At 33.4% G+C, this 27,509-nt stretch overlaps 1 protein-coding gene and 1 pseudogene across 2 annotated transcripts; both read left to right on the top strand.

Moving 5' to 3' along the window:
* The first annotated feature begins 1,480 nt into the window (after positions 1–1,480).
* LOC145029807 (receptor-like protein 1) lies at positions 1,481–10,592 on the top strand. Its single transcript, XM_078978265.1, has 12 exons — positions 1,481–1,884; positions 2,616–3,380; positions 3,713–3,871; positions 3,966–4,040; positions 4,793–4,948; positions 6,355–6,429; positions 6,677–6,832; positions 7,126–7,200; positions 7,366–7,524; positions 7,629–7,703; positions 7,928–8,074; positions 8,276–10,592. Exons 2-12 carry the CDS (start codon positions 2,798–2,800, stop codon positions 10,495–10,497), a joined length of 3,882 nt encoding a protein of 1,293 aa, XP_078834391.1. The 5' UTR covers positions 1,481–1,884; positions 2,616–2,797; the 3' UTR covers positions 10,498–10,592.
* A 5,990-nt stretch (positions 10,593–16,582) lies between these two features.
* On the top strand, positions 16,583–22,234 carry LOC145029805 (receptor-like protein 15; annotated as a pseudogene). Its single transcript, XR_013676580.1, has 7 exons — positions 16,583–17,851; positions 18,173–18,331; positions 18,435–18,500; positions 19,076–19,150; positions 19,226–19,576; positions 19,695–19,841; positions 19,996–22,234. The product of XR_013676580.1 is annotated as a receptor-like protein 15 (transcript).
* The last annotated feature ends 5,275 nt before the right edge of the window (positions 22,235–27,509 follow it).

Genomic DNA, 27,509 nt, shown 5'->3' with positions numbered 1-27,509 from the left:
TTCGTCATAAGGATGATAATTGGTCGATTTTGTCAACCATGAGGACCATTTATGTAATTTTGTCTAATTTAAAAGCTTCAATTTTTTTATGGGTTTTAATGAAGGGTTTAGGTCATTTTTGATCATTTAACTTTTGGTTTTGTGCTTATTTGGTCACTTAACTATTTTTAAGTTTCAAAAGGTCATCAAATTTTTGGCTTTGTGCTCATTTAATCACTTAACTTTTGGTTTATTCATATTTAGTTACTTAACTTTTAGATTTGTGCTCATTTGGTCACCTAACTTTTAAATTTTTGTTCATTTAGTCACCAAACTTGTAAAGAAATTTAAAAGTTTAGTGACTAAATGAACACAATTTTAAAAGTTATGTGACTAAGGTGCTGTTTGTTTTTTCTAAAGCAAAATGTCTGCAGTCTGCGGACCACATCTGTAGACCTCTGCAGTAGAAGAGGTGGATTAAACGTCTGCAGTCTGAAAAAAGAAGATTGTTTGTTTTTTTAACATCTGCGGGCTATTAAAATAAACTGAAATCTAAATAAACTGATTTTTTAAAACTTCAAAGCGAATTTTTTATATATCTTTACGACTTTATTATAAATATATAACGAATCTAGATCAACTTTTATGTATTATTATATAAAAAATAAAAATAAAAATGGTATTAATTCATATACATATTTGATAAAAACCAACAACTTTGATTGCAAAGTTATAACTAAACATTATAATTAGTGATCAAAGAATTTGATACATAAATAGATGGAAATAAACTTCGATTTTTTCAAATAAATCTATTAAAAACGTACGATAAATATTTTCTCGAGAAATTGATGATACTCTATTAAATAAAGTTTTACAAAATTTTGGCAAAAAAATATAAGAATATATTATGATTTTTTTTTTGATATTTATATAAACAACTTCAACGACTATTATTATAATAAATTTATATATATATAAATTTGTTAAAAATATCATGTTTGTATCGTCAAATGTTTTTTTTTTTAAGTTTTGTAATTTATTTTTCATATTGTTTATCATTAATAAAGTTGGAAAAAATATAAATTAAAAAAAAAACTTAAAAAAAATAAAGATATATATGTTTTTTTAAGCTAGAATATGTCTGAAGATGTTAGAAGACTCTGGTCCACATCTGCACTAAGAAAAGGGCGCGCAGACATTTTTAGGTCTGCAGTCTTCAAAAAAATAAACAGTCTGCGAAGACTAATGTCTGCGCGTGGTCTGCGCGGCGCAGACAGAAGACATCTCGCAGATCTGCAGACAAAAAACAAACACTACCTAAATGTGACTAAACTAAAAGTTAAGTGATTAAATGAGCACAAAAGCAAAAGTTTGATGACATTTTAAAACTTAAAAAGAGTTAAGTAACTAAATAAGCACAAAACCAAAAGTTAAGGGATAAAAAATATCTAATTCCCCTGTTTTTTACCCCCGGCCCTTCAACCCCACCAAACCTAATTCTCCCATTTCCCTTTCCCGTTAAAACCCTTTCCACCTTTCCGTTAATCCTCCGCCCCCTTTCCGTCCAGCGTCGACGGTGTACTGCTTATCGAACCTACTATGACTCCCACCCATTCTCGCCCCTGTCTGCAACCTCTAACCACTGATACAAACCCCTCTAAATTGAGGGCTTAGACGCTGTTTCATCGCCGTCGTCGGCGAATGGTGGTGAAAATGATCATTTGGTTAGAGAAGACGAGGAGGAAAGGAAGGGAGGCGAAAGGGCCTACTCATCGGGTTAGGGTTGTTACAATTTCAAAATCGAAGCCGGTTTCATTTCCGGGTACGGTGATCTCTAGCAATGGCTCTCATCTGGCTGTTTACCAGGAATTTATAGAACCCGTCCCTGGAAATCACAAGGAGGTTAGCGAGTCTGGTCATTACGAGTATACAAAAGTTAACTCCCTCTAACTTATTAGCTTATAAGCCAATAAGCTATAAGCTAATAAGTAATACATAAGTTTTTTTTTGCCAAACACAATAAAAGGCTCATTTAATTGAGATCAACCCTCACTCTTCAGTTTCACATCTGATTTCACCATCATGAATCTGCATAAGTGTTTCAAAAACGAGGGGACGTGGATGGGGGAGGTGGGGTCAACTGAATTTAATATGGTTTAAATTACAATACATAAATAATAAAATATCTGTAAGACAACTTTTTTGAATCAAAACCTAAAAAAGAAGTTAAACTTGAGGATCAAAATATAATTTACCTTTAAATGAATGATACTTAGTTATTCAGTTTTTACTCAAAAGTAGGATGTAGCGGCCTTATAAATATTGTTGGGTACCAATATAAGAACTCAAGTTTTAAGTGGCTTTTTTGAGAAAAATAAACATGAAATGCAGAATGGAGTATGAGAAGTACATAAAGCAAGAGCAAAATGTATAAAAAAAATTGTATTGATCTCTGTTTTGAATTAAACGTGTAAATAAAAATATCTATCAATTACAGCAGTCATTCTCTTTGTCAAATTGTTCTTAGGTTTGTTTATTTACTTCAGTAAAATTAAACGGAAATGATGGAATTGATATTAGTGTGTAGTTAGTAAATATTTTTGATTTTGTAAGTAATTCCAAAAATTTAATAGGGCAATTGGAGACTTGGAAGTTCATTAATTGAAGAGTCAACAAATGTCGTGTCATAAATGTTTGGGAGTGTATCATACTCCAAAAGGGAAAGGGTGAAGTTGAAGGAGTCACTGACAAAGTGACAATGGAATAGATGGAATAGAGTTATGTATGGAAATTTTGAGCATTGACTTGATGACTTATGTGTGGAAATTTTGAGCGTTCATACATATTCATTTCATCATATATCAAATGTTTTCCAAGCAAAGCTAAGCAAACCAAACCTAACAGGAAGTTTAATGTTGTGAGTGTCTCTACAAAGCCACCATTAGCTGCTAAAATGGAGTGTTGGGCTTGTAGTAAGCATAAATCATTTCTATGTTGGCTGTTGATGTTAATGATGATACATATTCTAATAATGGCTGAGCATACACAAGGGGATTGTGTAGAAGAGGAGAGAAAGGCACTACTGGAAATCAAAACCTCCTATATGAAGTCATATGGTTCTGAAATTGACAATTTTCTCCCTACCTGGGTTGATTATGGCGGTGGTACCCCTGGGGATGGTGGCAGCAACTGCTGTGATTGGGAGAGGATCAACTGCAGCACAACAACGGGTCATGTGACAGAACTCTCTTTGTACAATTTAATAGGGGTGGAAGATGTTTACATGGATAATGAGAGCAAGTTGTGGCCATTGAATGTTTCCTTGTTTCTTCATTTTAAAGAGTTGACAAGTCTCAATTTGTCACATAATTCTCTTGATAAAGAGTTCATGAAGTCAGGTACAACATGATTAATTGCTTTAATTAGTATTTCTTTCACCTTGTTCCAACATCATATTTTTTTTGAGCAAAACATTCCAGTAAGTCAACTCTATTCAAATTCGTGAACATAACATCCAACTAATTTATGCACTCAAAGACGCTTCTTAGGAACCCTAATGGTTGGATAATGTTTTTCTATATATAAAAGACCAAACACAAGACTTTATGTGTACTTCAGATCCTGCAAATCATGCTACAGCTTTTTAGTATTTACCAATTGTGCTTAGAAAGTTGCCCTTTCAATATCAAAAGACTAGGATGCCTGTGTTAAAAAATTCTTTCTTTTGCAGGGCTTGAAAGGCTGTCGAGTTTGAAGAAGTTGGAGGTACTAGACCTCAGTTGGAATTATGATATTGACAACGGCATCCTTCCATCATTAAAGACACTCACTTCACTCAAAGTCTTGGATCTTAGCGACACTAGCTTGAATGGAAACTTCCCTACCAATGGTAGGTTTGTGTCTTTTTCGTTTCTTCTTTTTAAGGTTAACATGCATAAATGCCTGTTTTAAAGATACTTACATCCTTCTCACATGAATTGCAGAATTTGCTGCTTTAGAGAACTTGGAGGTGTTGGATCTAAGCTATTGTGGCTTCACTGGTACCTTTGAGGTTCAAGGTAAGCAATATCATCATAAAAGCATCATGCCAATAAAGTCACCTTGGACTTGTACACAAATCCCTCTTTTGCAACATTACAAGACCATAACAGAATGACTCATCCATGTGTGAAATTTAAAATATGACCTTTCTTTACTTGGGACAGAAAAATCGCAATAAGGACTTGATTATCTGTGGTAGAGATATTACTACTGCAATACACTACAATCAAGTCACTTGGTCTGATATAATAAACAATTCTTTTAATGGAAGCATATTACAATGCTTAAAATGGATATAGATATGTACTTGTATATGTTCTCCAAAAGAGATTGATAGACCCTTATTCATTCTTGCATACAATCTGATAATGAAACTATGAATTGATAAGATAGATTAGGGTTTTCCCATTCATTCGAGAGGAATGGACTCTCGAAGAAGAACAAAGTTCATTTTACAAATTAATTCTTAGCTACCTAAACAAAAACCTGCAGGGATATATATTTAAAGTTTAAACTAGACGTGACTCAGGGGAGTGGTCCCCTAAAACAGACCTGGGACAAAGTTAGTGCTCCCAACATAACAAACAGCCAATAACAGACATAATACTAAAAAAGACCAAACTACCCCTGGACCCAAAACAGACAATAAAATAACTATAATAAAGCAATTCAACTAAAAGCAATCCATGCTAAGTTGGGGCTTATCAGAGCTCTGTGGCTGTATGAAACTGGCTAGAGCTTATAAATTCGATTGGATTCCTAAATGTAGGTTCTGAGAGGGTTTCCATATTGAGGAAATTGAAAAGTTTAAATCTTGCGGGCAACTGGTTTAATGAAAGCGTTATAACATCTCTAAGTATCCTTTCATCACTTATAAACTTGGATCTTAGCAGAAATCCAATGTCGGGACCATTTCCAGCTCAAGGTACCTCCTATGACTGTATATACTTATTTCCATAGTTGTTTGAGTATCATTTTTAGACCATATGAACTTGATTGATTTTATCTTGTTTTCAATTTGGTATGATGCATGAGAACCTATATTTATAGAGTGTTTGTGGGATGTTGTGTCATGTCTATGGTCTATGTGTGATCTTCACACATTGAGATGTATAAGTGTTTCGGTTGCATTGATTTGGTTAATAGAGAGACGCGATAGGTGACATTGAGGGGGGCTTTTGTTTATGTTTCAAACTAGTGGTGCCGATATGAAATTTCCTGCAGAATGAGGGACACAAAGTCCAAGAAACTTGGTATACATGTCTGAATTTCTATGTAATTGTAGTTATCATTTATTATCTACAGAAGACAGAAATATTATCTTTAAATATTTGATACATATAAAATATTTTTTCATGGTCATGGGTAGATATTTATAGTATATTGATTTCATTAGTTCTTTTATGCATTAAATTTACATTTAAAACACTAAAGTGAATGTTGACTAAACATATTGAATGTGCAACTTGATAGTAAAATCATTCCTGCATCTTATACTTGTACCTTTTTTTTTTTTTAATAATTACATATATGTATCTTTATAGCTTTTCAGTTGTATATGCTTTATGGAATTTGTAAAATAAAATATAATGTTTTATCTTTATGATGTCAAATAAGCAGTTACTTTTTATAACTTGGCATCACAAAAATAGTTGCATGAAAAAGATTTGGTATGTGGAAATCACATTCATTACAAAATTGACATCACAAAAGGAAGGCACGTCTTGAAAATGCATAGTTCTAGAAATTCAGTCACATTTTAAACTTAACGACAGAAAATGTATTCAGATTCATATATATATATAATAGTTATTTCTAACCGCATCTAAGTGAAAAATATAAACACACACACACACACACACATATATATATATATATATATATATATATATATATATATATATATATATATATATATATATATGCAATTGGAAAAATATGAAAATGTAAGCTACGTAGAAATCCTAAGAGGTTGTGCTAAAGTAGGGGTTGGAGCCAGTCCAGACCCAAACCGATCTCACTGAGGATTGGACTGGTTCCAAATATTGGGACCCAAAAGGACTTTTTTGCAAGGTCCGAAACATGTTAATCTGGGGTTGTTAGTCTAATATCATGCTGGACTTGGTGTATATTAATCTTATTTAAATGTAAATTGTTGGTGTAAATTTGTAAATTTCTAACTAGATACAATTTGTAAAAGAGTTGGAGATATTGGTAATTAGTCACACCAGCCTGAATGATAGTTCCCTCCCTAGCAGTGGCGTGTTTTCGTCTTTTCATGCACAAATACTTGTTTTAAAGATACTTGCACCCTTTTCAAATGAATTGCAGAATTTACTGCTTTAGAGAACTTGGAGAGGTTGGATCTAAGCTATTGTGGCTTCATTGGTACCTTTGAGGTTCAAGGTAAATCAATATCATCATAAAAACATCATGCCAATATAGTCGCCTTGGATTTATACACAAATCTCCCTTTTGCAACATCAAAGGACCATATGTAGCAGAATGACTTTCATGTGTTGAAGTTTGAAATATGACCCTTTTCTTTTCTTAAACATTATTAAAATTGGATATAAATATGTAATTGTGTATATTCTAAACGGCTTTGTTGTTGTATAAAACTAGAGCTTATAAATTAGGTTGCTTAATGTAGGTTCTGAGATGGTTTCCATTTTGAGGAAGTTGAAAACTTTAAATCTTGGATCCAACATATTTAATGAAAGCATCATAAGATCTTTAAGTACCCTCTCTTCGCTTACAAACTTGGATCTTAGCGACAATCCGATGTCAGGACCATTTCCAGCTCAAGGTACGTGCTATGACTATAGATTATTTGATTTAGTACAGGATTTGCTTTTTGATTTCTGGTGTAGGGATTTAGGGTTTTGATTAAGGTTTTGAGGAACAAGAGAGATATACCTAAATAAGAGAGTGGGCATATTTTGTTGGGCCGATATTATACTCTAACTAAGGCTGCCTGGTTATAATGATGAGAAAGATTAATGAACATATAATGCTCCAAATTAACTAGCTTCAAAATTGTACATCTGAAAATAACATGCATACTACATGATATATATGTGTTTTTCTTTCGCATTACAGAATTATCACATCTCACTAACCTGGAGGAGCTGGATTTAAGTTCTACCCATCTCAATGGCACACCAAATATCCAAGGTAAATGAATTCTCTTTTATAAGAGCGTAACCGAACCATGGTATGTTAACTTGTTAATAGTGATGAAGTTCCTGAATGCTAATGAATCTTAAATTCTTCCATAATTACAAACTTTACAAGACCATGCATGGTTTCTCTAAGATTTACCTTCCTTTATTTTTACAGATTGTAAGACCTTATCGAGATTGAAAAGGCTGAAGAGTATAAATCTATCATATAACAATTTCAACAAGAGCATCATATCATGCCTAACTGCCCTCCCATCCCTCAAGATTCTTGATCTATCCTTTTCAACTTCACTGGGAACTTCCTTTCCTGTCCAAGGCATGTTTATCTTAAAAGAAATATAATACAAATATTATTTATTCATTTCGATTTTTGCTAATTGTTTTATCAAAATGATTGACACGACTCTATGCCTTAATCAGAATTCCTTAATTTGTCTGATTTGGAGGTCCTCCTCTTGAGCGGTAATGGTTTCAATGGAACAATACCAATTGAAGGTAAAGTTCATCCGTCGCGACTTAATTAATGACATTATTATTATTGGCTAAACAACTCAGCCAAATTTAGATGAAAGATTACAGAGGCGGGTGGGTAGGTGGCTCACCACATTATCTAGCTTCAACCATCAATCATACATGACTTGTAGTTGTAACAAATCCTTTTTCAGGGTTTTTGTTTAGTAACCTACTTATCCAATCCTCTCTTCTTATCGATCATCCAGCTTTTGCATCTTTTCACCATCTGGAGGTCTTAGATTTGAGTTGGAACAGTTTTGTTGGGAGCGTCCCATCAGCAATACAGGCATTATCTTCCCTAAGAGCTCTCTCATTTGCTCGCAATAAGCTCAACGGCTCATTACCGGATCATGGTAGGTTAGCTAAAGCATGCACGTGTCTGTCTTGTGATTATTTTGTAACATTACCTTTCCTCGATGTTTAATCTTTTTGAAGCCGTATGACCATGCAAATGCAAGTCATATATTTCTTGAAGGTTAATATTTTGTAACTTACCTTTTGAGTTTCATGGCTTACGCATAACCTTTTTTTTTTTTTTTTTGGTCGTTTGACAGGGTTGTGTGAGTTGAAGAACCTCCATGAGTTGGATCTTAGCAACAACATGCTCCATGGAACTCTGCCTGATTGTTTGAAAAATCTGTCATCTCTTAAGTTTTTGGATATTTCTTCAAATCGATTCACGGGAATACTTGCGTCATCACTCATTGCTAATCTTACATCTCTAGAGTACATTGATTTTAGTCATAACGTATTTGAAGGTTCATTCTCCTTCAGCTCCTTCTCCAATCATATAAAGCTTCAATTCGTTCGATTCACAAGCGACAATGACAAGTTTGAGGTGGAAACAGAAGAGCCTATAGGTTGGATTCCAATGTTTCAGTTGGAAATTCTTGAGCTATCTAATTGTAATATGAAAATGCCTAAAGGACATGTCATTCCTGGGTTTCTAGTTCACCAGCACAAGTTACAGCAACTAGACATGTCACAGAACTCCTTGGAGGGACACTTCCCAAATTGGTTGGTTAAAAACAACACGTATCTGGAACGTCTTGTTCTAAGGAACAACTTGTTTGTCGGCATGCCTTTGTATAGGAATGCTAATATGAAGGGGTTGGATATGTCTGGAAATGGAATGATAGGTACTATTCCTGACGATATACCAAAGTTCTTTCCTAACATACAGTATTTGAATTTGTCCATGAATAGTTTAAGTGGTGTTATCCCATCCTCAGTCGGTGAATTGAGTAAATTATGGATATTGGGTCTATCTGATAATGAGTTATCTGGAGAAGTACCAAAGGGGTTGTTTACAAATGTCTCTGGGTTGGATTTCTTAAAACTATCAAACAACAAATTGCATGGCGAGGTACTCTCAGGAAGCTTAAGCTGGGCTCGACTCCAATTTGTTTACTTAGACAGCAATCATTTCACAGGGAAGATTGGAATTAATAGCAGCAAGGAAACTCATGAATATCTGAGAGTTCTGGATATTAGCAATAACTTGTTTACAGGCATCATCCCTGATTGGATAGGCAACATGAGTAGCTTGTCTGAACTTCTTGTGAGAAATAATAGTTTCCAAGGCCCATTTCCTTGTGGAGCAGCTCCATTTTCATTTCTTGATATCTCCCATAATTCTTTCTCCGGACCCATCCCGTCCTGTTTGAATTTGCAAGACATGGAGCATCTTCTTTTGGGTTCCAACAAATTCATTGGATCAATACCCAAATCCTTTCGTAATTTGACTCAGGTTTTGACTTTGGACATTGGCAACAACTACTTGTCAGGCAGGATTCCGGAATTTCTTGGTGAACTATCCACTTTAAGGATTCTTCTTTTAAGAAAAAATAACTTGAGTGGCTCTATTCCGAAGCAGTTGTGTCAATTAAGTAAAGTGAGTTTGTTAGACTTATCTGGTAACTCACTTTCTGGTTCAGTACCTAGCTGCCTTCAAAATATTACCGGCCCAACCGACCTTGCTTTCCTAAAAACTGTCATGATAGGGTTTTCCTTTGGTCACTATTTCAATTATGGGAGGATTCTACGGTGGTCGTTTTCTAGCAACTCCATGTTCTATGCATTCAAAACAGATGATGAAGTTGAGTATACAACAAAAAGGCTCTTTCTCAGCTACAAGGGACACATACTTGATTACATGGCGGGATTGGATTTTTCCTGTAACAAGCTAACAGGTGAAATCCCACAACAACTTGGATTATTAACCCAACTTCGTGCTTTAAACCTGTCTCACAATCAGCTGACTGGACCCATTCCTGTGAGCTTCTCAAATCTTGCAAAAATAGAGAGCTTGGACCTTTCTTCAAATGGTTTGACCGGAAAAGTTCCTTCACAACTCACTAAACTTACCTCTCTATCTACTTTCAATGTTTCTCGTAACAATCTCTCTGGCAGACTCCCAGAAATGCAAGCACAATTTGGTACCTTCACAGAGGCAAGCTATGAAGGGAATCCACTTCTTTGTGGACCACCACTCGTGAAGAAATGCACAACTACTAATTCACAGCTGACCAATCCATCAGATGGAGAAGAAGAAAATGAGAAATGGTATGATATCGATATGGCATGCTTCTACGGAAGTTCTAGTTCCACATGTTTTGTCTTCTTATCGGGATTTGTTGCAATTCTTTACACCAATCCTTGGTGGCGTAGAAGGTGGCTAGACTGGGTTGAAGATTGTATGTTTACATTTTATTACTCCCTTTCTGATCTGGCAAGGAAGCCTTCCCTGACCATTCATAAGCAGGACCTCCATTAGAATGCGTGATAAAATAAATGCAAACTTGTTTGTATGTGTATTCATATGTATGATGATGTATAAAAAAAGATTCTACTAATTTTTTTTTTCAAATGAATCGCCTCCTGATCACTTTTCCTACAATGTTGACCCAACATTACATGTTGATCTCCTAAACATCCGGAAATCAGGATTCCAGATCAATAACCTGGGCCTTGCTTTCAAATAGCTTTAGGGATCTCTGATGTTTGCAATGTTGATTCCTCCCAATCAGGTGTTTTAAAACTCAGAAGCATGGTTCTTGATGCATTAAAGATATGAGTAAAAATCCGAATTAACTAAAATATGTCTGTAGGCAAACCACAGGATTTTACAAGATGGGTTTATCCCCTGATAAAATAAAGAATTTAAAGATCGACTAACACTAGGTAAAAGGTAACCCAAATGTACTAAGTTGCTTATTCAAAATGTTACGTTACAATTTTAATGATATAACTTCGTAATCACATGTAATGCATTAACTACTTGTGAAATCCAATAAAAGACAAAGCAGTATTGGGTGTTGGTGTTGATGTAATATTTTGATGGTTGTTTAATACAAATATCAACGATTCTAAATAAACAAACCACTATTATTCCATGTTACCAATGAGCAGAAATCCTGATTTAATGACCGTCGATGCAATGCTGATGGTTTACAGTTTGTCTTAATTAGTCCTACCAGAACCTAATGCTTAAATCTGTAAAGAATATTCAATAACTTGGAGTGGTTGTTAAGTTCTCCAGCCATATACTTCAATTTTGTGAGAACATAAAACAGAGTGGTAATTATCAATCTCATTATCAGCAGTAGATTACACATAAACATATAAAGATCTAAATCGATGTTAATAATGAAACAAACTAGCTAATCACAGGAAAAACATCTAAACATTGAAAAAATTATTAATATTTAACATCATCTGCTCCAAATACATACTAATATTTATGTATCCAATTAAATGATTAAGAAAAGATATGCAAAATATTAGAACGATTTTGGAAAAATCCCTAGATTTGGTGTCAACCCTAGCAGTTCGGCAACGCTTCTATACAAAATTGCTCAAAATTTACCAATAAACGAAGTTCACAAATCCAATTTACAAACTACCCTGTGAGTGAATCAGAAGTATAAGAACCTAACCACATTTGTAAAAGGTTTTGCACTGAATCGACCTCCTTGTAATTTTTTATTTTATCGTTCATTCGTGATTTTCTTCTGCCTAATCGTCCTTTTACAAAACCAAAATCGATTTCTTTGTGTGAAGAACCCAAGAGCCAAGCAAAAGGGAAAAAAAACTTAAAAGAATTTGGCTCAGGCCCATCAATAAACCAACAACCTTTTATTACATTAAAAATATGTTTATTATATTAACTAAATTTAAGGTTTATTCTCTTTAGATATATAGTTCTATCATTTAATTTTTGTCTTTATTTTATTATTAAAAATATGTAAAATAATAATAATAATAATAATAATAATAATAATAATAAAAATAAAAAAAAAAACTTGTTAAGGGCGTCACAAACCCGAAATCTAAATTATTCTTTTTTGCATTATTTTGCTGGGTAAATCTGCTCCAATTTTTTTTTTTTTACAAATGGATCGCATGTAGGTTATTATTTGTATAATAAATTTCTATATATAATATTTGTTACTTATAATGTTATATAATATTTTTTTTTACATCCCGTGTTGTTTTCAGACTCTTGTAAGTCCTCAAGCTCCTACCTTTATGTGTCAAGAATGCTAGATCTAGGTTTTTATCCAATTTCTTCCATGTTTGGGGTGGGTTACTCGTATATACTCCATAAAGTTGGCAGTTTTATGGGTTCTTAAAGTTCCTTCGTGGTCTAGTTTCCCATATCTGGAGAGTTGTTGAATTTTGGGTTCATACATGAGATCTCGATCTCTTTTTTATCCATATTGATATAACTTGAGATCAAGACATGCATGTCTATAAAGCGATTTTTATGATGCTTTGGGGTGAATAAAGCCTTTTAGAAAGTTTGAGTGTATAGCTTGAAAGATTAAGAGCTTAATGCATTAAGCTGTCTAGAGATGTTCCTATGACGTGGTGGATTGACCACCATGATGTGGTGATGGACACTCCTGCGACTGATTTTATCCTAATGCTGCCATAGTGTGGCCAAATGGTATCTACGATATAGGGGTTGGCCGGGGCTAGCTTTAACCGCTAACTTTGACCATTGACTTCGTGACCATGTTAACTTTTGGTCAACCTGGGGGTTATAGAGTGTAGACTAAGAGTGAAATTTTTATATTGTTAGTTAGGTGATTCTTAGGGTCGGTCTTCACCATTTGAGTAATGTTGTGTTATGTCAAGCTGCTATATACAAGGTGAGTATTCTCACCATATTACCTATGTCATAATGGGGTGCATGTTAGACTAACTAAGTCTTATTTGTTGATTTTTGTTATGTGTGTTATTTGAGTTGTTAATAACTCCAGGACTACTGATAGTCGTTGTTGATAACCCATATGGTTGTTGAGAGCCCATAGGACTGCTGATAGTCCTCGAGTTGCTGATAGCCCATAATTGTTTATTATGTTGTGTTGTATGTGATATTTAGGGTAACTTACTAAGCTTCACACTTGTTGTTTGTGGATTTAAATGTGTTTTAGGTACTTAATATGATTGTGAGAAGACGAATGCTAGATTGTACACTCTCATCAACATCTTTCATGATTTCGTATTGTTATGATACTTTGATTTTTGGGATGATTGTATTTTAATACTTATGGTTTCATGACTTGGTTTTTCTTAGAAACAATGATTTTACTTAATTTAAAAATGAAAATTTTAGTTGTGAAAATCATGACGTTACAAACCACAAGACTACATCACATAATTTTGTCTTTATTAAATTAGAGGTTTATATGTTTAGATATTTTAAATTTCTTTCTGGAGCATTTATCAATTACATTTATTTTTATTTTATTTTGAAAAAGTGTAAAAAATAACTTGATTTGAGGAATTTTCAATTGAATTGTAAATCCTATATTTGCACTTTTTCTTGGTGTAAATTTGCATCAATGCAACATAATTTTTTACATCAAATATGATATTGATAAATGGTATAAACCAAGAGAAATTAAATATCCTCCTACATTTTATTCCTAATATTCTTCTATCTATATTAAATGGTGATAAGTGGATTAAAATATTATCAATTTCATTATATATGTCATTAAATATGCCACATGTCAACATTTTATAGGATAAGAAGATAAGTAGGAATAAAATGTAGGAGGATATTTAATTTCTCATAAACCAAATATGTTGTTAAAATATTCATTAACACCAAATATATTTGAATATTTCTTTTACATATAACTCCTTCAACTTTGAATTTATTCACATTTAGTTTGTTATACACCACTATAAAATATGTCTTTAATGACATACATTACGTGTCATAAAAGGGGACAAATGACATGCAAATACATGTATTTAACCCTCGTCATAAAGAAAGATGGCATGCAATTGTGTTTCATAAATTTACAACGTGCAATATAGTTTGCATATGCTTGTTATAATGGCCCCAAGAGTCACTCACTTGCATGGTTTAGGTCGAATAACTTGTTATAACAACAATTTTGAGCATATAACCTACTAACTTGTTACATTGAGAAACTTCCTTAAAATGTGTAACTTGTTACCTTGAAAATCAATGGAAGAATGATCTTCACAATTAACATACAAAAGGAAGGAAATGAACATTTAGGATGATGTTTCCTTTCGTTAAATTAGCTTTAAATTGGGTTTGTTCAAGGAAAAAAAACTAGAAGTGGGAGAGGGTTGCCAAAATTTAACGATAGGGTGGTTGTTGGAAAAAGTGAAGGATTATGAAGGTTGTGGGAGAAGAAGATTGCCAGAAATTACTCAAGATGGGTGAAGGATGTCGATGATAAAAGAAGATGATCATTGGTTTGGAAAGTAGTAAAATGACTCAAATACCCCTCATATGAGGGGCACATGAGGGTGGTTAGCGGATTCAATAAAAAAGTAACAAAGATATGGACGAAATGTGTAATCGAAACCTAAAATAAGGACCAATTTTGACAAATTTGAAAAATAGGACTAAATTTGTAAAGTCATACTAATACAGGGATCATTTTTGTAGTTTAGTCTTTATTCTATTTTGTTTTGGGAAAATAACACAAATGCCCTACGAAGTTTATAAGGTTTACCCGTTCAGTCTCTAAAGCTTTTGTCGGGCTTTATAGATCCCTAAACTAGGATATGACCTGGTCTTTTAGTCTTTGTCAACCTGTAATAGCCCGTTCAGTGACCTTTTAGATAAAAAAAACTCACAGTATACCCTATAAATTAAAAAAAAATAAGTTCGGGGATCAATACTAATTAAGTGTGAATTGATTTTAGAAGAAAACCAGAGTTTTTTTTTTTGTATGAATTGATCCCCAAACTTATTTTTTTGGCTTTATAAGAATCCTCTATGAGTTTTTTTAATCTAAAATGTCACTAAACCGACTATTATAGTATAGGTTGATATGAACTAAAAGAATCATCTAGTTAAGGGACTCGGGTAAACCCTAGAAAATGCATTTCCCTTTGTTTTTTACCGCACTCCTCCATTTCCCTTTCCAGTTAAAACCCTTCCCACCCCTCCGTTTGTTCTCCGCTTCCTCTTCCGTCGACTCGACGGTGTCACGCTTATAGAATCCACTATGAACACCCCCCACCCACCCACACACACACACCATCTCGCCGCTGCCTTCACCCTCTACCACCCCTCTAAATCGAGGTCCGAGACTCTGTACCCTCGCCGTCGTCGGTGAATTGTGGTGAAAATGGTTATGTGGTTAGGGAAGACGAGGAGGAAAGGAAAGGAGGTGAAAGGTTAAGCATACTCATCGGGTTAGGGTTGTTGCAATTTCAAATTCGCTGACGCCGGTTTCATTGTCGGGTTATCGTGCTCTCTAGCAATGGCTCTCAATTCGCTGTTTACCAGGAATTGATATGATCGATCCATGAGAACCGCAAGGAGCTGTGCGAGTCTACAAAGGTATGGTAGGTGGATTTTATTTTCTTGTTATGTGTGGGCATATATGTGTTTGTGCGTCATCTGTAAAGATCCACATAACTTTTTACATCAGGGTTCAGGAATCTGCTTTAGAAAATGAGGGGATATGAATGGGGGAGGTGGGGCCAACTTAATATAATATGGTATACAATAATTTACATAATAGTAAAATATCATAAAAAGAGTAGATAAAGGTATATATGAGATGATGGCCAAAATCGTTATAAAAACGTCAAATTAAGGACTAAATTTGTAAGACAACTTTTTTGGACCAAAACTGAAAAAATATGTTAAACTTGAAAATCAAAATATAATATAGTTCTAAATGAATGATAATCAGTACTTCCGTTTTAAATTCATAAGTAGGATGCTGTGGCCTTCTAATATAATATTTGAAATTACAATCTTTATCTTTGAAAATAACTTCTAATATATCGAAGTAAATTATTACAAATGTGTCTATTGATACAAAACTCTCTTAATATCGGACCCTTTATGCTTTTGTTTGTTCTTCAAAAATTATTACCTATGAGTAGGGGTGAGCAAACCCGAACCAAGAAACCGGAAAACCGACCAAAACCGACGAAACCGAAACCGAAAAAACCGAAACCGAAGCAAAACCGACGGTTTGGGTTTTAAATTTTTAAAAACCGAAATATCGGGTTCGGTTTCGGTTTTTGCATTGAAACCGACCCATCCAACCCGAGAAACCGACTCAACGGTTTAGTGTCATGTTTTTGTATATATAATAATATGAATATATATAAGCTAAGGTGCGAATTAGATATGCAAACGTCCTCTTAGCCCAGCGGTTGAGAATCTTCCCCTTGAACCTGATGTGAAGGGTTCGAATCTTCCTCCTTGTCAAAATTTTCTATTTTAATTTGGAACTTGGTCTATCCCACATCGACGAATGTATGAAAGTTACACATGTTTCACCCTTAATATAAGAAATCAATACCTCTATCCTACCCCATATTAGTTTACTTGAGTTAATATTGGGTTCGGGTTTAAACCCGGAACCGACCCATGTAGAAATTAAAAACCGAGAAACCGAACCGACGGTTTGGGTTCTTGGTTCGGTTTTTATTTTTTTGAAAACCGATTTTATTGGGTTGGGTTCGGTTTTAGGTCAAAACCGACCCAAACCGACCCATGCTGCTATGAGATTCATGGTGTAAATCAGCTTACCTATTAACCAGCCATTAGCTTATAAATATTGTTGGGTACCTGTGTAAGAGCTCAAGTTTTAAGTGGTTATTTTGAGTAACAATAAGCTTGAAATGCAGAAAGGAGTACAGGAATTCAATGCTTAAATAAAAATATCTATTAATTACACTAGTCATTCTCTTTGTCAAATTCTTCTTAGGATTATTTATATACTTTAGAAATCTTGAATGAAAATTATGTAAAAGAAATGATTGTGATAATATTAATGTTTAGCTAATAAATATTTTTGTTTATATAAGCAATTGAAAAATATGCTATGTGAATGGAGACTTGTAAGTTCGTTGAAAAGTCAACAAATGTCGAATCATAAGTTTTGGGGAGTGTAACTGTATCATACTTGATACTCCAAAAGGGACAAGTTGAAGGAATGGTTGACAATGGAATAGATGGAATAGAGTTATGTGTGGAGATCGACCATTGACTTGATGAATGGCGGAGAATTATGCAATTAATATTCAAACATATTCACTTTATCACATATAAATTGTTTTCCATGCCTCATTACATATCTGTTCATATACCAAGCAAATAAAACCAAACCAAACTAAACCGGAAGTTTGTGTCTCTATAAAGTCATCGTTAGCTACTAAAATGGAGTGTTGGGTTGTGAGTCAGAGTAAATCATGGGTATATCGGTCCTTGATGTTGATGATGATAAATATTCTAATGGTCGGGCAAACACAAGGAGATTGTATAGTAGAGGAGAGAAAGGCGCTACTCGAAATCAAGGCCTCCCATATGAAGTCATATGATTCTGAAATTGACGATTTTCTCCCTACTTGGGTTGATTATGGCAGTAGTACCCCTGGGGATGGTGGCAGCGATTGTTGTGATTGGGAGAGGGTCAACTGCAACACAACCACCGGGCATGTCATAGAGCTTTCTTTGTACAATTTGAGAGGAATGGTAGATGAAAACATGGAGCTTGGGATCCAGTTGTGGCCATTGAATGTTTCCTTGTTTCTTCATTTTAGAGAGTTGACAAGTCTCAATCTATCATATGATTTTCTTGATAAATTAGAGATTATGAAGACAGGTATAGTACAATGTGATTAATTGCTTTAGTTATTTTTTTTCATCCGGTTCCAACATCATCTTTTTTTCAAATTCATAGACTCAACATCCAATTAATATATGGGATGTAATTTTCTTCCCTCTTTTTCTGGCCTTTAGCTATTTTAATAAAATTACGGTTGCTCTAAGTAAAAATAGACCAAACACAAGTCTTTACTTCAGAAGCTGCAATTCATGCCGAATCTTATCTGTATATAACTACTATCTGTGCCCGGAAAGTAGTCCCTAAAATATCAAAAGACTAGGATGCCTTTGATAAAAAACTTTTTTTTTTCTTTTGCAGGACTTGAAAGGTTGTCGAGTTTGAAAAAGTTGGAGATACTAGACCTCAGTTTGAATTATGATATTGATAACGACATTCTTCCATCATTGAGTACACTCACTTCACTCAAAATCTTGGATCTAAGCCACACAGGCTTGAATGGAAACTACCCTATCAGTGGCATGTTCTTGTCATATCTTTCATTCCCTTTTTTTATCATGCAGAAATGCATATTTTAAAGGTACTAATTACACCTTTTTTACATGAATTGCAAAATTTGCAGCTTTAGAGAACTTGGAGGTGTTGTCTCTAAGCTTTTGTTACTTTAATATTACCTTTGAGATTCAAGGTAATCAATTTGTCATCTTAAACCCATCATGCTAATATATAATCACATTGGATTCATACACAAATTTACCTTTTGCGACATTACAAGTCGACCCTAACAGAATGACTCTTCCAGGTTTTGAAATTTGAAATATGGCCTGTTTCTTTTATTGGACAAAAGAAAAATGTAATGGAGTCTTAATTCTTTTGACTAATGCATAACAGAAGTAAAAGTGGATGTATTTTTATACTTCATATATGTTCTCCAGAAAGAGCTTTTCCATTGTTTCCAATTTACGGTGATACATGAGAACGCATATCTATACAGTGTTTGTGAACATATATCTAATTGTTAATTAGATTAACGCAACCGAAACACCTATAATCTTTTAATTACTTATATAAGCATCCCTTGAAAAACATTTATCAAAATATAATGCCTATTGTGGTGAACTGGTATTGCACGTTAAATAAGGGTACCTAGTTACAATCATGTAAAAATACCAGCGAACATATAATGCACCAAACTAGCTTCAAAATGTACATATGAAAATAGCAAGCATGATGTGTGATATATGTTTTTCTTTCATATGACAGAATTAGCTCATCTGATTAACTTAAAGAAGTTGGATTTAAGTAATACCTGGTACCTTGGCACACCCAATATCCAAGGTAAATGAAGATTTATAGTTACATGCTTGATAAGACCATGCATGGTTTCTTTAAGAATTGCCTTCCCTTTTGCAGACTGTAAGAGCTTATCAAGAATGAAAAGGCTGGAGAGTATAAATCTTTCTGGTAACAGTTTCAACAAGAGCATCATATCATGCTTAACTGCCCTCCCATCCCTCAAGATTCTTGATCTATCCTATTCAACTTCACTGGGAACTTCCTTTCCTGTCCAAGGCATGTTTACCTCAAAAGGAGTCATCGTTAAAAAACTAAAATACTATATTTCATCTTCATTATTATTTATTAATTTCTCTTTCTTGCTAATTGTTTAACACGTCCTTCTATGTAATTCAGAGTTTAATGATTTGCGTGATTTGGAAGTCCTCTTGAGACGTAATGGTTTCAGTGGAACACTTCCAATGGAAGGTAGCGGTTTTTCCCCACAGCTTAACCAGCTTCATTCATCAATAATCATCACTTATAACAAATCCTTTTTCAGGGTTTTTATTAATTAGTAACCTTCTCTTCTCTTGTTTTCATCTAGCTTTTGCATCTTTCCATCATCTTGAGATCTTGGATTTGAGTGAAAACAGTTTTGTTGGGAGCATCCCATCAACAATACAGGGATTATCTTCCCTAAGAGTTCTCTCATTCGCTGAAAATAGTCTTAATGGCTCATTATCTGATGATGGTAAGTTATCTGAAGAATATTGCACGATTAGAAGTCTAGGATTTTTTCGGACAAATGCATAAATGAAATGCTGTTACGGTATGGCTAAATTGGCCTTTCTCCAATAGTTACTCTTTCAGATGCCTAAATGGGTGAACCACTTTTTTTTTGGCAGGATTCTGTGAGTCACAGAATCTCCAGGAGTTGGATCTTAGTAACAACATGCTCCATGGAAGTCTGCCTCAGTGTTTTGACAGTCTAACATCTCTTAAGTTGTTGGATATTTCTTCAAACCAATTCTCAGGGATACTTCCACCATCACTCATTGCTAATCTCACATCTGTTGAGTACATTGATTTTAGTCATAACAATTTTGAAGGTTCATTCTCTTTCAGCTCATTCTCCAATCATAAAAAGCTTGAGGTAGTTCGATTCAGAAGTGACAATGACATATTTGAGGTGGAAACAGAGGAGCCTATAGATTGGATTCCAATGTTCCAGTTGAAAATTCTTGAGCTATCTAATTGTAATATGAAAATGCCTAAAGGACGTATTATTCCTGGGTTTCTACTTCACCAACACAATTTACGACAAGTAGACATGTCTCACAACTCCTTGGAGGGACAATTACCAAATTGGTTAATTAGGAACAATTCGAATCTGGAAGTTCTTATTCTACGTGATAACTTGTTTGGTGGTATGCCACTGCATATGAATGCTAATATGAAGTGGTTGGATGTGTCTCAAAATCACATGATAGGTACTATTCCATATGACATACCAAAGTTTTTTCCCAACATAAGTATTTTGAATTTGTCTATGAATGCTTTAAGTGGTGTTATCCCTTCCTCAGTTGGTGAATTGAGTAAATTATGGGTACTAGATTTATCTGAGAATGCGTTATCTGGTGAAGTGCCAAAGGGATTGTTTACAAACACCTCCAAATTGGGTTTCTTAAAACTATCAAACAACAAGTTGCATGGCCAGATACTCGCAGGAAATTTAAGTTGGAGTACTCTCCAATGGGTTTATTTAGATAGCAACCATTTCACAGGGCAAATTGGAATTAAAAGCAAACAAAAATTTGAATCTCTGACTCTTCTGGATATAAGCAATAACTTTTTTACAGGTTTGATCCCGGATTGGCTTACCAACATGAGTAGCTTGTCTGAACTTGTGGTGAGAAATAATAGTTTGGAAGGCAGGTTTCCTTGCGGAGCAGCTTTTTTCTCATTTCTTGATATCTCACAAAATTCTTTTTCTGGGCCCATCCCATCCTGCTCAAATTTGCAATATATGGAGCATCTTCATTTGGGTTCCAACAGATTCACTGGATCAATACCCAATTTCTTTCGTAATTTGACTAATGTTTTGACTTTAGACATCGGCAACAACTTGTCAGGCAGGATTCCTAAATTTCTTGGCGAACTATCCAATTTAAGGATTCTTCTTTTGAGAAAAAATAACTTTAACGGTTTTATTCCGAGGCAGTTGTGTCAATTAAGTAATATGAGTTTCATAGACTTATCCGCTAACTCATTTTCTGGCTCAATACCTAGCTGCCTACATAATATTACCGGCCCAAGTGACCTTGTTTTCTTAAAAAGAAGCAAATCATTGTATTCGTATGATTCCTCTTACCATTATGAGAGTATTATATGGGGGTTGCGTACAATCTTCCTTGGCGGTGAAGCCTTGGGAATACAAGACGAAGTACAGTATACAACGAAAAGTCTCTTTCTCCGCTACAAGGGTGGCATCCTTGATTACATGACGGGATTGGATTTATCTAATAACAAACTTACAGGTGAAATTCCAGAAGAAGTCGGGTTTTTAACCCAACTTCGTGCTTTAAACCTGTCTCACAATCAACTAATTGGACTCATTCCAGTGAGCTTCTCAAATCTTGCAAAGATAGAGAGCTTGGACCTTTCTTCAAATGGTTTGACCAACACAATTCCATCAGAACTCATTAAGCTTACCTCCTTGTCTATTTTCAATGTTTCTCACAACAGTCTCTCAGGCAGACTCCCAGAAATGAAGTCACAGTTTGGTACCTTCACGGAGGAGAGTTATGAAGGTAATCCACTTCTTTGTGGACCACCATTGGAGAAGAAATGCACCACAAATCCACAAGTGACCAATCCATCAGCCGAAGAAGACCATGAGAAATGGTATGATATTGATATGACATATTTCTATGGAAGTTCTAGTTCGACATGTTTTGTGTTCTTATTGGGATTTGTTGCAATACTTTATACCAATCCTCGGTGGCGTAGAAGGTGGCTAGACTGGGTTGAAGATTGTATATATACATGTTATTACTTCCTTTATGATTTAGTATGGAAGCCTTCTATGATCTTCTGTAGGTAGGACCTCTTTAAGAATTTGTGATAGAATAAATGCAAACTTGTTTCCATATGTATTCATATTTCTATGTTTTTGTATCTACTCTAATAAATAAAGTTTTTTTTTCCACATGTCACGCTCTCATTCAATTTGCCAAATGTCACTTTATAGTTATTTTGAATTATTTTTTTTCACATGTCATTTTATGAGTTTTTTAATTTTATTAATTTTCATATAATATTTTAATGTAATAATTGCAATAAATGGATATCAATTCATTAAGGAACTTACCTTTTAATTTCAAAAATTTCAAATTAAAGGTTATTAGTTTCTTTTGTTTGTTTATATAAATTATTTGTTTAAATTTAAAATATAAAAATATTTCAATTATGATAATTCATTATTTTTTTTATTTTATTATAAATTCAAAGTTCTCAAATATTTTGACTTTTATATTTAACTTTTTCTTCTTTAAATTAACTCATGTAATACATGAGTCTTACAACTAGTATAATTATATACGTCAGATGATGCATTAGAAGATTCTAGTGATTTAAGTGTTTCTACATCTCTTTTATGACGCAAAATAATTTGATTTATGGTAGGTTGCAAAATTGAACAAGTTACTAGAACTTACACCTATTTCTCCGCTTTAATAAACTTACATTGATTTATGGTACAAAAAGGATGGAAAATTATTTATTTGTCATGTCATTCCTCACAAGTAAACACCAACGGTTGAGTAGTTGAACAACTGCTCCAGCAATAGCATTTGGGTCCTCTAGAGCACAGTTTGTAGGCACATCTTCCCAAACTTTGAAGTTGAAGTGGTCAACAAACCATGTTTCAAATCAAGCACATCCCAACCTATGTTAAAAAGTATATAAACAGTTGCTCCTTAAGTGCCTTTTCTCAGTCCTTTCCTATAAAGGTTAAGCTAACATTGATGCATGTTGATCACCTAACCATCTTGAAATCGGGATTCCAGTAATCATCCATCCTTTTCCTAGTTGACCAATAACCTTGGAATTTCTTACAAATTTTTTTTTTTGGTAGAATGTCTTTATGAATCATAAAGGTTCCCAATGTTGATCTAACCAAATTAAGTCTTTTATAGTTAATACACATGGTTCCTGATTCCTTAGAGATATGAGCAATATATGCACCGTTATCAACACCTCTAGTAAAATTCCATATTAATTAGGAGTCTATGATACCAAAAAGTGCATGTCCTTTCTCAACGGATACTTTCACGGCATCAACATTTTACAAAAGCCATAAGAACTTTAGTGAACCTAAAATAGGGAAATTGAGTAATCTAACCATTTTTTAAGGTTTTTCTATTGCACCTAAAATACGCCTGGTTTACAAATATTGTTCACATTCCAAACTACTTTTCAATTTTTTCAAAGAATGATCTATTCCGAAATGCTCCATCCGAGTTTGATCTTCAAATTTCGGAATTGTTTTTTGGTTTTTTCCCATTTTTTTTTTTAATATCATCAATTATGTCTGAAATGTCTATTTATAAGGGTTTAATATCATTGTTTTTCAATAAGGATAATGACTTTGTTCATAAGAGTAAAATGTGAACAATTTCAATAGTTCAGTGATAAATAAAGAATGTAAAAAATTTTAGTGATTAAATATGAACAAAATTGAAAGTTCGTTTCCCTTTAAAGAAAATTCAATGACTAAATGTGAACAAACTTCCTCTTGTATTATGTTTTACTAAATTAATAAATAAAAAAAAATAAAAAAAAAACAAAACAAAACAAAACCCCAAATAAAATATTAAAAAAATATTGAAAAACCAAAATCAAAATAAAAAACAATTGGTTTGGTATTTTCCAAAATAAAAAATCAAAATTTCCAATCTTATTTAGTTTTAACAAAAAAAATAAGTCATTCACTCCCATAGCTATTAAGAAATTGTGTTTCATGGTAAAAAATTACGTTAATACTCTGAAGAAAAAAGTTAAAAATCTTATTTTTTTAAATAGTTATTTAAATATGAATTGTTTTTTTTTTCTAAAACCGTTTAAAATTATGAGTCACTTTTTTGAAAGAAAAAAAAATAGCGCCATTATAATTGTTGAATATATAGCCATATTTACTGTATTTGTTTAACATTTTGTTAAATTTAAGTAAAAAACGGTTTTTTCTCGAAATTCCGAAATTGTTCTTCGGATTTTCAGACTTGTTCTTGAAATTATAATAGTTTTCCCCTAAAATTCGAATTTTTAGTCCGAAATGTGAACCGTAGTCCAGAATTAGTCAAAAAACGTGTTTTTTCTTATTCTGGAATGTCTATTTCGGACAAAATGGTTATTTTTGCTAAAAATTGTTTTTTTTTTCAAATAATTAGATTACTCAATTTCCCCTGTTTGTAACTTGAAGACACACCCCTCTAAATAACATTTGGGGTTGGGCAAGAGGGTGTGTGTACATGTGTGGGTGTTACAGTGGGGCGTGTTGTAGGGATGAGATTTAAAACCGGAACCAGAATCGGACCGGAACCAGAATCCTTAGAACCGAAATATTTAGAATCGGTTTCGGTTAAGGACTTAAAAATTAGCTTTATCCGGGTTTTGGGTAGCCCGGGTTTGGGTCCGTCGGGTCCTAGAACCGGAACTAGAACCACTTTTAGAGGTCGGATCTGGTTTCTGTGAAACGTTTAAAACACGCATATCTCCTTCGTTTTAAGTCGGATTGACATACATATTTTTTCCAATGTGTAGTTTAGAGTTTATACATGATTTTAGACTATAAATTTGTCATTTTTAGTTTTATATTCATTGATTTATAGTCACCTAAAGTCGAGTTATCAAAGCTATAAGTTTTTTGTTTTTCAACTTTTTGTGTTCTGTGAAAGTTTTAAAACATACATATCTAATTTGTTTGAAGCCGGATTAACATGAAGTTTTTCCAACTTTTAGTTTAGAGTTTGTACATGATTTTAGAATATAATTTTATTATTTTTTGTTTAATATTCAATGACTTACAATCCTCCGAAGTCGGGATATCAAAGCTGAAAATTTTCAACTTTTCAGCTATTTGTTTTAGTACTTTGTATTATGTGAAAACATTAACACATGCATATCTCATTCGTTTCAAGTCGGATTGACATGCGGGTTTTCCCGGAGTGTAGTTTAGAGTTTGTACATGATTTTAGACTATAATTTTGTCAATTTTAGTTTCATATTCAATGACTTACAGTCCCTCGAATTTGAGATATCAATATGAAAATTTTCAGAGTTCAACCCATTAAGTAGTAAGTAACTGCCAAAAAAATTTCGGTTTTTTTTAGGTTTTTGGTTTTAAACTCACTTTATTCGGTTCCAACCTACTCACTTTGATGTTTTTGGGTTTTCCGGTTCTAGACACATTTTACCCGGTACCGTACCCGGAACTGGTTCCTATATACCAGTCCAATTTCCGGTTCTACAAAATTCCATTAATCGATTCTGGGTTTTCCAGGTCTAGGTCCATTTGGTCTGGGTTTGAACCCAGTTTCATCCCTAGTGTGTTGTGGATACATGGACGGGCGGGGTGTGGGAGAGATGATGATAATATATTTTGATTTAATGAATAATGGTTAGGATGAATAGGTGCTAGGAGAAGATATATCGATGGTGTTTGGCTAAGCTTAAAAATGATTTTTTTTTTTTTTTAATTTATTACAGATTTCATATCGGTATAAGTTAAAATGAATAATTTGATAAAGAGTTTTTTAGAAACAACTTATAGTGGTATGAAACCAGGGATAAACTATTTTTGATAAGTTACTCCATTTAACTTATCAAAACTCCTTATAGTGGTATGAAACCAGGGATAAACTATTTTTAATAAGTTACTCCATTTAACTTATCAAAACTCCTTATAATGTATAGTCGTCTCATACCTTTATGAAACATTTTTTTGGTCATTTTACCAAACGCTAGAAAGTGTTAATCAACTTATAGCGTTTTGACACCACATAAGTTATTTTCGTACCGTTATAAATTAATAAATTAATAAGTTAAAAAATATTTATCAATTTAAATAAAAAGTCTCAAACACTTCATTGTCTTTATAATAAAACATAAAAAACAAAATCTAAAATATTTGTTTTTTGTTTTTGGCCAAAGAAATTCACCTGGACACAAAATTTAGTAGAATTTAAAAAACCTCTAATTTTTTTGATTTCATCGACCAAAAGTAAGTAATTTTTATTGAATTTAATATAATTTAAAGACAAAATTACATAAATGGTCCTCATGGTTGATAAAATCGATCAATTATGGTCCTCATGACAAATTCTTTACACAGATGGTCCCTGTGGTTTCAAAATCTTGCAAAGACGGTCATTTTGATTAACGGCGTTAACTTTTTCAGTTAAGTCATATGTGAAATGACATAAATGGTCCTTGTGGTAGAAACATATTACATAAAGCGTCCTTATGCATGAAGGGCAAATATGTCATTTCACATAGGACTTAACTGAAAAAGTTAACGTCGTTAGTCAAAAGGACCGTCTTTGAAAGATTTTGAAACCACAGGGACCATCTGTGTAAAGAATTCGTCATAAGGATCATAATTGGTCGATTTTGTCAACCATGAGGACCATTTATGTAATTTTGTCTAATTTAAAAGCTTCAATTTTTTTTATGAGTTTTAATGAAGGGTTTAGGTCATTTTTGATCACTTAACTTTTGGTTTTGTGTTTATTTGGTCACTTAACTATTTTTAAGTTTCAAAAGGTCATCAAATTTTTGACTTTGTGCTCATTTAGTCACTTAACTTTTGGTTTGGTCATATTTAGCCACTTAACTTTTAGATTTGTGCTCATTTGGTCACCTAACTTTTAAATTTTTGTTCATTTAGTCACCAAACTTGTAAAGAAATTTAAAAGTTTAGTGACTAAATGAGCATAATTTTAAAAGTTATGTGACTAAATGTGACCAAACTAAAAGTTAAGTGACTAAATGAGCACAAAGGCAAAAGTTTGATGTTATTTCAAAACTTAAAAATAGTTAAGTGACTAAATATGCACAAAAGTTAAGTGATAAAAAATCTTTAGGGGTGTTTGGCTTAGCTTTTCAAACCCCAAAAGTACTTTTTGAAAAAGTTACAAAAAGTCAGGATTTCCTGACTTTTCCAAAAAGTTGTTTTTCCTTATGTAAAAACTTCAAAAGTTACTTTTAAAACCAGTTTGCTAAACATCTTTTGCTTTTTTTTCTTTTCCAAAAAGGACTTTTGGTTTTGAAAAGCTAAGCCCTAATTCCCCTGATTTTTACCCCCCGCCCTTCAACCCCACCAAACCTAATTCTACCATTTCCCTTTCCCGTTAAAACCCTT

The sequence above is a fragment of the Lactuca saligna genome, chromosome 1, assembly GCF_052625555.1.
Source record: "Lactuca saligna cultivar CGN05327 chromosome 1, ASM5262555v1, whole genome shotgun sequence".
In the NCBI taxonomy this organism is placed as follows: Eukaryota; Viridiplantae; Streptophyta; class Magnoliopsida; order Asterales; family Asteraceae; genus Lactuca; species Lactuca saligna.
This window is presented reverse-complemented; position numbering and strand designations above follow the sequence as displayed.